General features: G+C 43.9%; 1 protein-coding gene, 1 long non-coding RNA gene and 1 other non-coding gene across 3 annotated transcripts; 1 reads left to right on the top strand and 2 right to left on the bottom strand.

The window, feature by feature from the left end:
* Positions 1-952: 952 nt before the first annotated feature.
* Positions 953-1,025, bottom strand: TRNAV-AAC (transfer RNA valine (anticodon AAC)). The gene has a single exon. It is a non-coding gene; the product is annotated as a tRNA-Val (tRNA).
* A 760-nt stretch (positions 1,026-1,785) lies between these two features.
* On the bottom strand, positions 1,786-8,253 carry LOC125174789 (uncharacterized). Its single transcript, XR_007155560.1, has 3 exons — positions 7,896-8,253; positions 7,472-7,535; positions 1,786-2,879 (listed from the first exon to the last, which is right to left on the bottom strand). It is a non-coding gene; the product is annotated as an uncharacterized LOC125174789 (long non-coding RNA).
* On the top strand, positions 2,649-4,583 carry ACTRT3 (actin related protein T3). Its single transcript, XM_047874588.1, has 2 exons — positions 2,649-2,851; positions 3,665-4,583. The coding sequence occupies exons 1-2, from the start codon at positions 2,649-2,651 to the stop codon at positions 4,581-4,583; spliced, it is 1,122 nt and encodes a 373-aa protein (XP_047730544.1).
* Positions 8,254-11,524: the final 3,271 nt, after the last annotated feature.

The following is an 11,524-nucleotide window of genomic DNA, read 5'->3' as shown; positions in this document are numbered from 1 at the left end:
ACATTGCAGGAAGGTGGGCTTTATACCGCAAAAGGTTCTGCGTCTGGACCAGGAATATTTTAACGTAATAATTTACATCGAATTCAGATTTTGTACAGTGAAAGAAAAGAATGCCAGTTATCTGTGTAACATACAAGAGGCACAGAAACAGTAGGATAAGTCGTGTTGATATTTTAGGGTGAATTTTCCCCTAGTACTTACGGATATCATAGTTCTAAGAAAACCAGAACTACATTTATTCTTCTAAAAGATGTGTCAGGACCATAGACTATTTACTCATGACTTCATTTTAAAAGACAGTCTCAACTGGAATTTACCCATTTCTTCTGAGATTTTTTTCAACGACACTTTGCTCTTTAACTTCTTTTCTCTAGGCGGTAAGAAATATATTTGTGAATAAAGCCACTACCATAAAGTTTATAAGGGGAAAAGTTGAGGCTGGCTCTAGATTACACCTTTATGATTCCACTTTTATATTTTGTTGAAACCTTTTTCGGTAGTTCATTCAGAAATATGAGTCTCTACCAGGTGTTAAGCACGACACTAAGTATGTATAAAATAAGACTAAAACATGGTCTCCCGGCAATGAGGAATTTGCAGTCTGAAGGGGAAAACTAATGGAAGACCACATGACTTGTAACACAAAAGGTGCTTAGGAGGCAACAAGGCTAACAGTTTTACCGCTGTGTTTGAGCTCCTCTCTAGGCTGTATGTTACATTATTTTTAAGTAGTAGGTTGTGATTTGAATTTTTTTTTTTTTTGAAGCACTTCCACATGGCAAGCTGTCAATAAAAACATTTGCTGAATAACATAACCAGGGTGAAAGTTTAAATTCTCACTGTTCAGTAAGTTGCTATTAAGAATGTGTTTTAAAAATCTGGAATAATTGCTGAGAACCACATGGCTCCGTTTCTCGTGAACCCTGTAGAGAAAGAAAAAAAAAAAAAAAGCTGTTTCCGCCCGGTTTCGAACCGGGGACCTTTCGCGTGTTAGGCGAACGTGATAACCACTACACTACGGAAACTCCGTTAGGTGTTGTGGTTCAGAAAGTCCTCCATATGGAAGTAGTAATTAGGAGTTCACAGGCACGTAATACTGAGATAGCTTTTAACAGGAAAAATAAAACAATCAGAAAAGGAAAATAACTAAATGTTTCATTGTATAGTGCTGAAACTATACCAAAAGTTGGAATTTGCATGCACTTTTTTTCAGACTCTTAGGTACCGCTGCAGAAACCAGGCACTCGCTCCTTGCCCTTCCTTTGGGTAACACTTCTGTGGGAAAGAAATGTTTTATTTCGTATCCTTTCCTGGAGAGACGTTGCTCAGAAGGCAGGGTGTAGTGCGGGGCTTCAGTGGCCTCCCTCCTCTTGCAGAGGCTTGCAGCACCAAGTGCCACGGCTGTTACTTAGGTGACCCTTTCAACCTCTGGTGGAGAGACAAGTAAATAGCTTTTGAATTTCCTCCCCTGCTTTCAGAGACCAACCAGAGGTTCGAACTTGCTGAGGTGTTTTTAAATCCTCGACATAGTGTGTAAAATTGAGGGGGTAAAAGATCAGACACCAAAGATGCACTTTTTGGCACACAATGTACTTAAATTTTTCTAAACCTAAACTTCATAGGACCTAAGGAATATCACTTTTCTTGCAAAGAGGCAGACACATCCTTATGCCTAAAAATCACGTCTTTTTTTTTAAGTGTTTATTTATTTTGAGAGAGAGACAGCAGAGTGGCGGAGAGGCAAGAGGCAGAGAAAGAAGGAGAGAGAGAGAGAGAGAGAGAGAGAGAGAGAGAGAATCCCAAGTAGACCCTGCACAGTCAGTGCAGAGCCGGATGCGGGGCTCCAACTCAGGAAACCGTGAGACCATTACCTGTATTTTTTAGGAAATAGGAATGACCTTCATATTACATGGGGGATCACCAGATGAGATTGCTAAAAATGAATCAATCCAAAAAAGTGAGCTTCTACCATTTTGGTTTTGACTACATTTTGCTTAGAAACTGCAGGAAAGAAGCGCAACAAAGTATTTGCCTGGTGTATAGAAACATTAATAAAAGTATATAGAGCCCACTTTAAATCCTAGCATTCTTTCCTTTGTGTTTTCAAAAGTTGACAAGGGTTTCCAGAAGCACAAACCGGGCGTCTTCTGTGACAACTTTCTCTAGTCAAATCTTCCCACCTTTTCCTAGGTTCAAGGGCACGTTCTAGAACTTTCAACATGCCCATGGACAGACATATTAACCAGAATTCAAAGGCTTTGGAAAAGAAAACTTTTTATGACTCATCGAGGTATTGGGGGAGGCCCCTTGTGAAGGGTTAGATTTATATCATTAGGGAAGAAAGTTGGGTTTTCCTGATATTGGTATCCCGGGATTCCAGGGGGTGGCAAGTGACCCAGACCCTGTGAGATGCAGTAGGGGGGGGGGGGGGGGGAAGGCAGCACTTTGGAGGGTCAATGGGCCTAGGCTCTCCAGGGCACGCCTGCCAGGCGCAGGCCCCGTGGTCAGGCCAGCGCTTCTGTGACGCGACGTTCCAGGCCGTAGGCCTTCTGGCGCTGCCCAAGGGCCCACGCTGCGCACTTTCGCTCCCTAGCGTAGCCCGCAGCCAGGGCAGCCGGAGTAGCCAAGCGATAGGAGGCGGAGGCGGCATGAGCTACTACTACCAGCTACCAGTGGTGATCGACAACGGCTCAGGAGTGATTAAGGCGGGCCTGGCTGGGTCGCGGGAGCCCCAGTTCGTCTACCCCAACATTATCGGCCGGGCCAAAGGACAGGGCTGGGTAGCGGAGGGCGCGCTGGAAACGTGTGTAGGTGACCAAGCGCAGGAACGGAGACACTCGTTGTCCATCAGGTACCGTCTTCTCACAGCGGGCAGGACCCTAGTGGAGCGGAAAGAGGAAGGGTCTAGATGAGGGGCATAAGGGTGAGAAGACAAGGAAGACAGGAACAGGAAGTTTCAACCCGCTGGTGCAGGCCACAAATCTCTGAGGGTACCAGACATCTAAAGGGTTAGCATTACTTGCTCTTCGTATGTAAACAGATCTGTTCAAATGTATAAATAAAGTCACCGTTCATAATGTACAAGTTTATTTAAGGATGTCACTTTCTCCCTGTGGGTTATTTTCTTCAATTAATTGATATTAAAACTGTACTATTATGTAAAGATTTCCCAATTTTTAAACTTCGTTTAAAGTTTATTTATTTTGAGAGAGAGGGAGCAGGGGAGGGGCAGAAAGAGAGAGGTAGAGAGGGAATCCCAAGCAGGCTCTGCCTAGAGCTTGGGACTTGATCCCACCGACTGGGAATTCCTGACCTGAGCAAAGATCAAGAGTCGGATGCTTAACTGACTTAAGCCAGCCAGGTGCTCCAAAGACTTCCCAATTTTTTTTTTTTTTTTTTTTTAAAGATTCTTTGTCTTCCAAAGCGGGGACAAATGGAAAGCAACAAAAAGTGCAGAGGAAGTCAGCTATGCAAACTTTTGCTGGCAGTTACCTTCTCTAACTGGCTGTGACAGTCACTGCCCACAAAGGGTACTGGTAATAAGTATGGGGATTAACCCAGGTTTGAAGAGAGTAGGTGCTGAAAAAATTAAAAGCTGCCACTAAAAAAAAAAAAAAAAAAAAAAAAAAAAAAGCTGTCACTTATCTTACTGCTTTTCCTACAGCTACCCAGTGGAACGTGGTCTCATTACTTCCTGGGGGGACATGGAGGTCATGTGGAAGCATATCTATGATCATAACCTGAAACTAAAGGCCTGTGATGGCCCAGTCTTGATTACGGAGCCAGCACTGAACCCACTGGCCAACCGGCAACAAATCACCGAAGTGTTTTTTGAGCATCTGGAGGTGCCTGCCTTTTATATGTCCATTCAGGGGGTGCTGGCTCTCTTTGCTGCTGGCTTCACAACTGGTTTTGTGCTGAACTCAGGTGCTGGGGTTACCCAGTGTGTGCCCATCTTTGAGGGTTACTGTCTGCCTCATGGTGTCCAGCAGCTAGATCTGGGAGGCCTTGACCTTACCAACTACCTCATGACACTGTTGAAGGAGCAGGGCATCATGCTGCTTAGTGCTGCAGACAGAAAGATTGTTGCAGACATTAAGGAAACTTCTTGTTATGTGGTAATGAACTATGAAGAGGAAATGGCCAAGAAACGTGATTCTATAGAGAAAGTTTACCAGCTACCTGATGGGACGATGATCAAGCTCTATGACCAACTCTTTCATTGTCCAGAGGCCCTCTTCTCTCCACGTCTTAGGAACCTGCAGACCCCTGGCATTGATAAGTTGTGTTTCAACAGCATAATGAAATGCGATACAGATCTGAGGAATTCGTTTTTCTCCAATATTATCCTTGCTGGGGGATCAACCTCTTTCCCCGGTTTAGACAAGAGGCTAGTTAAAGGTGTAGCAAATATGGTACCTGCCAATACACCTGTGCAAGTTACAGTTCCCCCAGAAAGGAAACTATCAGTGTGGATGGGAGGCTCTATTCTTGCATCCCTGTCTGCTTTCCAGGACATGTGGATCACTAAGGCAGAATTTAAAGAAGTTGGACCCAACATAGTACATCAAAGATGCTTCTGAATACAGATAAAATGGTTAGAAAAAAATGCTTTGAGTATGTGACAGAAAACTTTGGATATTATATGTGTCGGAGAGAACAGCAAGTATTTCAGTTGTTGGAATGTCCATGTCTCTTCCATTTCTGTGATGGGTGAAGCAAACAACCTGTTTCTGGAGTAGAACCAAATTAAATGCTAGAGGAAACATTATTCTTGACCTTGAAGTTCTCATCTTTCCCTTGGAAAAATTTGTAGTGCAACATGTGTGCCAACTGGGTGATACAGATTTAAGTTTGTTGAGGTTTACATAATGAACAAAGCATATTCAAGCCATGCTTAATAGACTGGTTTTATTGAAATAAAGAGCTCACATTGAGCAGACTAAGAGCAATGACTAGGAAAGTAAATGAAGGCCAAGGACTGGAAAGGGAGGCTTTGTGTTACACGTCCTATAGGCAAAGGAGAACAATTAAAGAATGAAAAGCAGGAAACATAGGAAATTAAGATGAATGTGGCAGTGGTTTGGAGAATAAATTGGGCTGGGAAGGCCCTGGAGATTTGGTGATCAGTTAACCAGTTATTAGTCTAGATATAAAGTAGTCAAGTCATAAGACTCAAGATTATAGACAATAGGAATTCAGAAGAAGTAATTACAAAAAACCCCGACAAGTCTTGGTATCTAGTTAGATATGATGGGGGAAGAGTCTGAAATGACCTGGGTTCTTGATAATGATGGCAGTATTCATGTAACTCAAAGTATTTCATATCTGCTCTGTGCAAAGCACTGTGTTAAGCACAATGACTGCTAAAGCAGGAGTGAGATCCTGTCCTTAAGAAGCCAGCAGTCTAGTATAAGAGGTGAGATTTATGCCTTGATTATAATAATACTAGGTAGAAAGTGATTTGGTGTCCTAAGAGAAGCATAAAATGGTCTGGGGGTTCATAAGGAGGAAAATACCTTGAGGTCTCGGTGGAAGACTTTCTGGTCTGGGGCTAGATTTGGCTCTGGGGCTAGATTTGAAAGACAGCTGAAATTTAAACCTAATGTAATGCCCTTTCCTCAGAATTCAGGGGCAGCACATGTGGATTTAGGTCGAGGCTCTACCACCTACCAGCTGCACGAACATTTTGAAGATAAATTTTTCTTATCCATAAAGTGGGGCTGCTAATCCCTGCCTGTCTCACAGGGTCATTGTAAATTTCAAATAGGGTAAACTCTGTAAAGATACCTTTTAATTTTATTCTTTTTTGTTTAGTACATAAAACTATGTACTAAAATATAAAGAGAGAGAGACAGAGTGCGAGTGGGAGAGGGGCAGAGGGAGAGAGGGAGACACAGAATTAAAATCAGGCTCCAAGCTGTCAGCACAGAGACTGATGCGGCTCGAACACACGAACTGGGAGATCATGACCTGAGCCAAAGTCAGACGCCCAACCCAACTGACTGAGCCATCCGGGCGCCCCTAGAAACTTTTCGAACACAACGAAATCTGTTATCTTCTGTTGTAGAATTAGATGCTACTTCCTCCATGCAGTCAAAATTCATTGTGTCCTCCAACGCATTGTTATTTGTTCTTCTATTGACCACTTAATTTATGCAGCCTTACCTTTTAGTTTGCTTGTCTTTCTCCCGCAATAGATATATTCTTAGAAGATAGGGATTGTGGGATTTCCCTTTTCATCTCTATCCCCTTCCCTGATGCTCTCTATGGTGCACTCCCAGTAGGTGTGTAGATACGGAGAATTGACCAAAAGAAAATTCTGGGCAGAGGTAACATTAGGGCAAAGATTCCAAGGTGTAATAATGATGGGCACATTGTACAAGGAGAAGTGGGCCTGAGTCAAGCATTTGTGAAGAGGTGCATTTCATTCCTAGGTACTTCTCTCCCACGTCAGTGATTATAAGGAAAACTAGATTGGTTACCGTGTAAAAAATGATTATCTGAGGGCACTGTGAACAGTTGATGCTGCACTCACCAGATTCACAAGCACTGTAGAGAGCATGAACTTATTCTTCAGAATTCTGAAACTGTTTTCTAAAAGAAAATAGAGCTATCTACACATTTATCTAATTTAAACTTAAACATCTCAGGGGGGCCTGGGTGGCTCAGTGGGTTAAGCATCAGATTCTTGCCTTCAGCTCAGGTCATCAACTCGTGGTTGGTAGGTTCAAGCCCAGGATTGGGCTCCATGCTGATGGTGTAGAGTCTGCTTCGGATTCTGTCTCTCCCTCTCTGCCCCTCCTCCTCTTGCTCTCTCTGCCTCCCTCTCAAAAATAAACTTAAAACACAAAGCAAAACTTCAACATCCCAGAGAGATGAGTGATATGCCCCGATTCGAGAGACCCCCCCCCAAAACAAACCTCCAGATTCAAAGCCAAGCGGCAAGGGTCGTTTATTGCAGGTTCAAACCCGGTCCTCCGCGCACTCGTTGCCGGTGACGCTAAGAGGCCCCCAGCGAGGATCTTACAGCTTCTTTTATAGAAGGGCACAAACAAGTTAGGGATTTTTTTTGCGGTTACAGAGCTGTTATTGGTTGACATTTAAATTTGAACACTCAGCAGAACTTGATTGGTTCCCGCCTTTTTTTCAAACCACTCAGCAGAACTTGATTGGTCCCCGCCTTTAGGTCAGACTACAAGGGAGGGGGGGGCGCCCTGGCTGGTTCTGGGAACAGCAGGGGGGGGTGGGGGGAGGTCTTTTCTTTGCAGTTGTTGAGTACACCTGGTAATTTTTCTTAGTCTCTCAATGAGCAAGACAAGCATTATTCCCATTTTACAAATTTAAAAAATTGATATTTAAACAGGTTAAGAGATTTAAGTTTAAAGCGATCCCAAAGTAAATTGCTTGCTACATTAGTCAGGCAAACAATTCTGAACCGTGGTCTCAGGTAGTTAACTCAACAACCTACCTGGAATATTCTGTACTGACTCCAGCCTCTAACATGGGATCATAGATGATCCTTTTCAAGTAATCTAGGGATAGGGAATAAAAATGGAAAATCACGTTTATATTTTCCCTGCCCTTAAAATCGTTGGAAACCAACCCCTCTAATATTTTATCTTTCTTTCAGACTGAGGTGTCAATAGCGACAACTCCACAGAATTCACCCAACTGAACATGAATTCTACAATTAGGATCAGCCAGTTTTATGTAAAACAGTATTATACGATTACAGAAACTTGGTACAATTTACGGTGGATTTTTAACCTAATCATGACACAACATTAAAGCAAAGTCAATGACTGAAAAGCTTTCATTTCCTAATAAAAGGTAAATTCAAATCTTGAATGTTAAGATTAAGAATGAAGTAGTTATACTTAATAAAACCCAACCTATGTTCAAGAAGACGTTGCAAAGAGGCCTTCTAAGGAGAAGGGAGCAGGGCAGGAACTCCAAGGCAATCCAACGAGTCCAGCCAACCTTCTGGTTTAGCCAAAGCTATCCGGGAATCTATTTTCTTAAAGATCTCTAACAAATGTGACTAGAGTTGAGAATCACTGTCATATTTCCCAGGCCCTAAAATTTTTCTGTGAACTTCATTTTCTTAAGGTAGTCGAGCGCACCGAGGCCGGTCCTTAAGGCAGGTGCACCCGGTCCTTAAGGCATGGAAAACGGAGCCGTGCAGTAGGACAAGCTCGTTTTTACTTTCAAAGTACGTTGGGAAATACCTAACGCTTTTCCCAGGAAATGTGGGGGGAGGGGCGCAGCTGTCCTCACGGCCGGAAATAGGGCATTCCAAAAAAAAAAGGGGGGGGGGTTGGGTGAGGACGGATCTCGCGAGAACCGCGACGGGAGGGCTTTAGCCAATCGGCGCGTACGGCGGCCTCTGTCTTTATAGGGAGCCGCGGCGTTTTGCACCTCGGGTTGTGGAGGGTGGGCCTGGGAGGGGAAGCGGTCAGTTTTTGTCTAACCCTAACTGAGAAGGGCGTAGGCGCCGCGCTTTTGTTTCCCGCACGCTGTTTTTTTCGCTGACTTTCAGCGGGCGGAAAAGCCTCGGCCTACCGCCGTCCACCGTACAGTTTGGAGCAAACAAAAAATGTCAGCCGCTGACTTGCTCGCCCCTCCCAGGACCCTGCGGTGGCTCGCCTCCTTAGCCCCCGCGTCCCGCCTAGAGGCCGCGGTCGGCCCGGGGCTTCTCCGGAGGCACCCATTGCCGTCGCGAAGAGTTGGGCTCTGTCAGCCGCGGGTCCCTTGGGGGGGCCAAGGGCGAGGCTCTGACCGCAGGGAGAGAAACGGGAGCAGGTCCCCGCGCGCGGTGCGCTTCCCTGAGCTGTGGGACTTGCACCCGGGACTGGGCTCAGACACATGCCGCCTGCTGAGGTGCTGTTGGAGGTCCGCAGTCGGCTTTCCAAGGGAAGGGGTTGGGGCGGGGGGGGAACTCCTTTTGTGCGCGTCGGTCTTGCTTCGCCATCAGTGGTGGGCCTGTGGGGTCGCGATACCCGCGGATTGGACTAGGGTGCGTGCAGATTGGCAGAAGGATGCGTGGAGAACATTTATGAAATTGGCCCAAATGAATGGGCAGTGAGCCAAGCAGTCAGCGAGCCATTCTTTTGTAGGGTTTTTGTCCTAATCTCCTGCCTCTGGTTTTGTTGCCCATTTGTACCTCATGTATTAGCTGATCTGGGGGTTTTGTTGAGGTTTTGCCTTCACGAAAGTAGATCTGGAAAGTAGATCACGCAGCCAGTCCCCTCGATGGGATTGTTAAACATTTCGTAAGTATTTGTTAACCAGAACTAGTGTGTTCTCAAAACAGTGAATATTGTTCCTTTAATGGTGCTAGCTTGTTAATTTTCTTTGCCTCTGCCAGTGGTTGCAAAGCATTAAGTGGCGACAAACGGAAAAGAAGGAAATCTATTACAACCCCCGCCCCCCATTTGGATCTGGTGTTCTTCAGGAAAGAAAATAAACTGATGGCCTACTAGGTTAAAGGAAACAACCTACAGGCCCTTCTGCCCAGTTATCCCCAAAGACTAAATCCAAATTTACGTATGGATTCATCCCAAACGAGTGCCATCACTTCCTTAAGAGAGCTATTCAGGGGGTTGTTGCTGGGAGAGATGGTAGCCCGCGGCCTGCATTTTAACATTTATTTTTTATTTAAAAAAAAATTAACATTTATTTTTGAGAGACTGGCAGAGCATGAGCAGGGGAGGGGGAGGGAGAGAGAGAGACACAGAATCTGAAGCAGGCTCCAGGCTCTGAGCTGTCAGCACAGAGCCTGACGCGGGGCTGGAACTCACAAACGTAAGATCATGACCTGAGCCGAAGTGGGACGCCCCACCGACTGAGCCACCCAGGTGCCCCTGGGGCCCGAGTTATAAAGACAAATTACCAGGGTGATGCTACTCTGCTCACGTCCCGGCCTGACAACGGAAAGAACCAGTCTGGAGGACCATGTCAGCAAATTTGCAAATGTGTGGGTCTGCAGTACCTCAGCCCATTACCTAAAATAGGTCCTTCAGTGTTGTCCAACACAATTCTTAGCCCAATTATAGACATGTGAAAAAGCTGGAATTCGCTGTTGCTGGTAATGTTCTCTAAGAAGAAAAATAATTTTCCTCAGTCAGCATGGTTTTCTGGAAAGCACACAGGGCGAGTAGGTTGAGATAACTCCGCTTCACCAAGATTCCATGTACTCAGAAGGTGACCTTTTAAGACCTCTTGAAGACTGCCAGGGTTCCTTGAACTATAAATAAATGTCTTTTGTTCCTGCTCCACCTAGTGGTACTTTAGCTTCTCCGCATTTACAAGATTTGTGGTGGTATGGGGTTTGCGGCAAGGATGGCCATCTACTGGGAATGTTTTTCTCTCATTTTTAAAAAGAAAATATTAATTGAATAAATACAATTTAAAAATAAGTCCAGAGCTGTTTTTTAGTTCTTGTATTTGAAGTCCTCCCTCTGACTAATGTCTTATAAACATGCCAAACGAAAGCTCTTCTTAGTATTATAAACATTTGATATATTTATTCTAGTTTGGCAAAGTAATTCTCTTAAGTGATACAGTTTTGGAGTAAAAAGGGACCATCAGGGTCATCCAATGATATAATTTACATGGAAAGCTTTTTTGGATAATAATTATGGCAAATGTGAGTTATTGCTACAAGACTTAAATCCCTCTAGCAGATAAAGAAACATGCTTAAATGGGGTTAGATGACTTACCTAAGTTAATTACTTGCAGAGTTGGGACCAGCAACAAGGCCTCCCAACTTTAAGTTCAGTGCTCTGTTTACTATGTGGCATCTTAATGCTGCATTGGTTTGTCTGGGAAGAATGACTAGCATTAATTGCACCATCATTTTCTGGTTTAAAACGAAATCGCATCCTTAATGGTTACTTGCCTGTGAGCTTAGTTTCCACCCTCACCCCCACTCCCTCCATAGCCCCCTTTGATGTGATTTTGTGCTGGAAAGTCCCATGTGTGCTTCACTATTTTACACGTACAGCTGATCCTTGTCATTTGTGGTAGTTCTATAAAGTTATAAACATTGAACTAGTGAATACTGAATCATTTCTCTCTGGGGAAATATAGAATTAGGTTTCTGTGAGCCTCTGGTCACAACATCTGCACCAACCGATTAAGGCATAATCTTGTTTTATGTGTGTTTCTGTTTAAAGAAATATATTAATATCTTAATATATGTTCAATATATGATTGACTTACTATTTTTAATACTATATTATTTAACATATAACATTGACATTTACATATATATTTAATATGCATATATCATTAATATACTTAAGTTCGTATAGCTCATGCCTGTATGAAGCATATCTAGCACATGCATTTCCTATATGGGTCATATTGCAGCCTTCCTTTTTTTTTTTTCTTTTTTAAAAAGTATTTATTTATTTTGAGAGAAAGAGCGAGCAGGGGAGGGGCAGAGAGAAGGAGACAGAGAATCTGAAGCAGGCTCTGCACTGTCAGCGTGAAGCCTGATGCGGGGCTCAAATTCAC

The sequence above is a fragment of the Prionailurus viverrinus genome, chromosome C2 (genome assembly GCF_022837055.1).
Source record: "Prionailurus viverrinus isolate Anna chromosome C2, UM_Priviv_1.0, whole genome shotgun sequence".
NCBI classification, from domain to species: Eukaryota; Metazoa; Chordata; class Mammalia; order Carnivora; family Felidae; genus Prionailurus; species Prionailurus viverrinus.
This window is presented reverse-complemented; position numbering and strand designations above follow the sequence as displayed.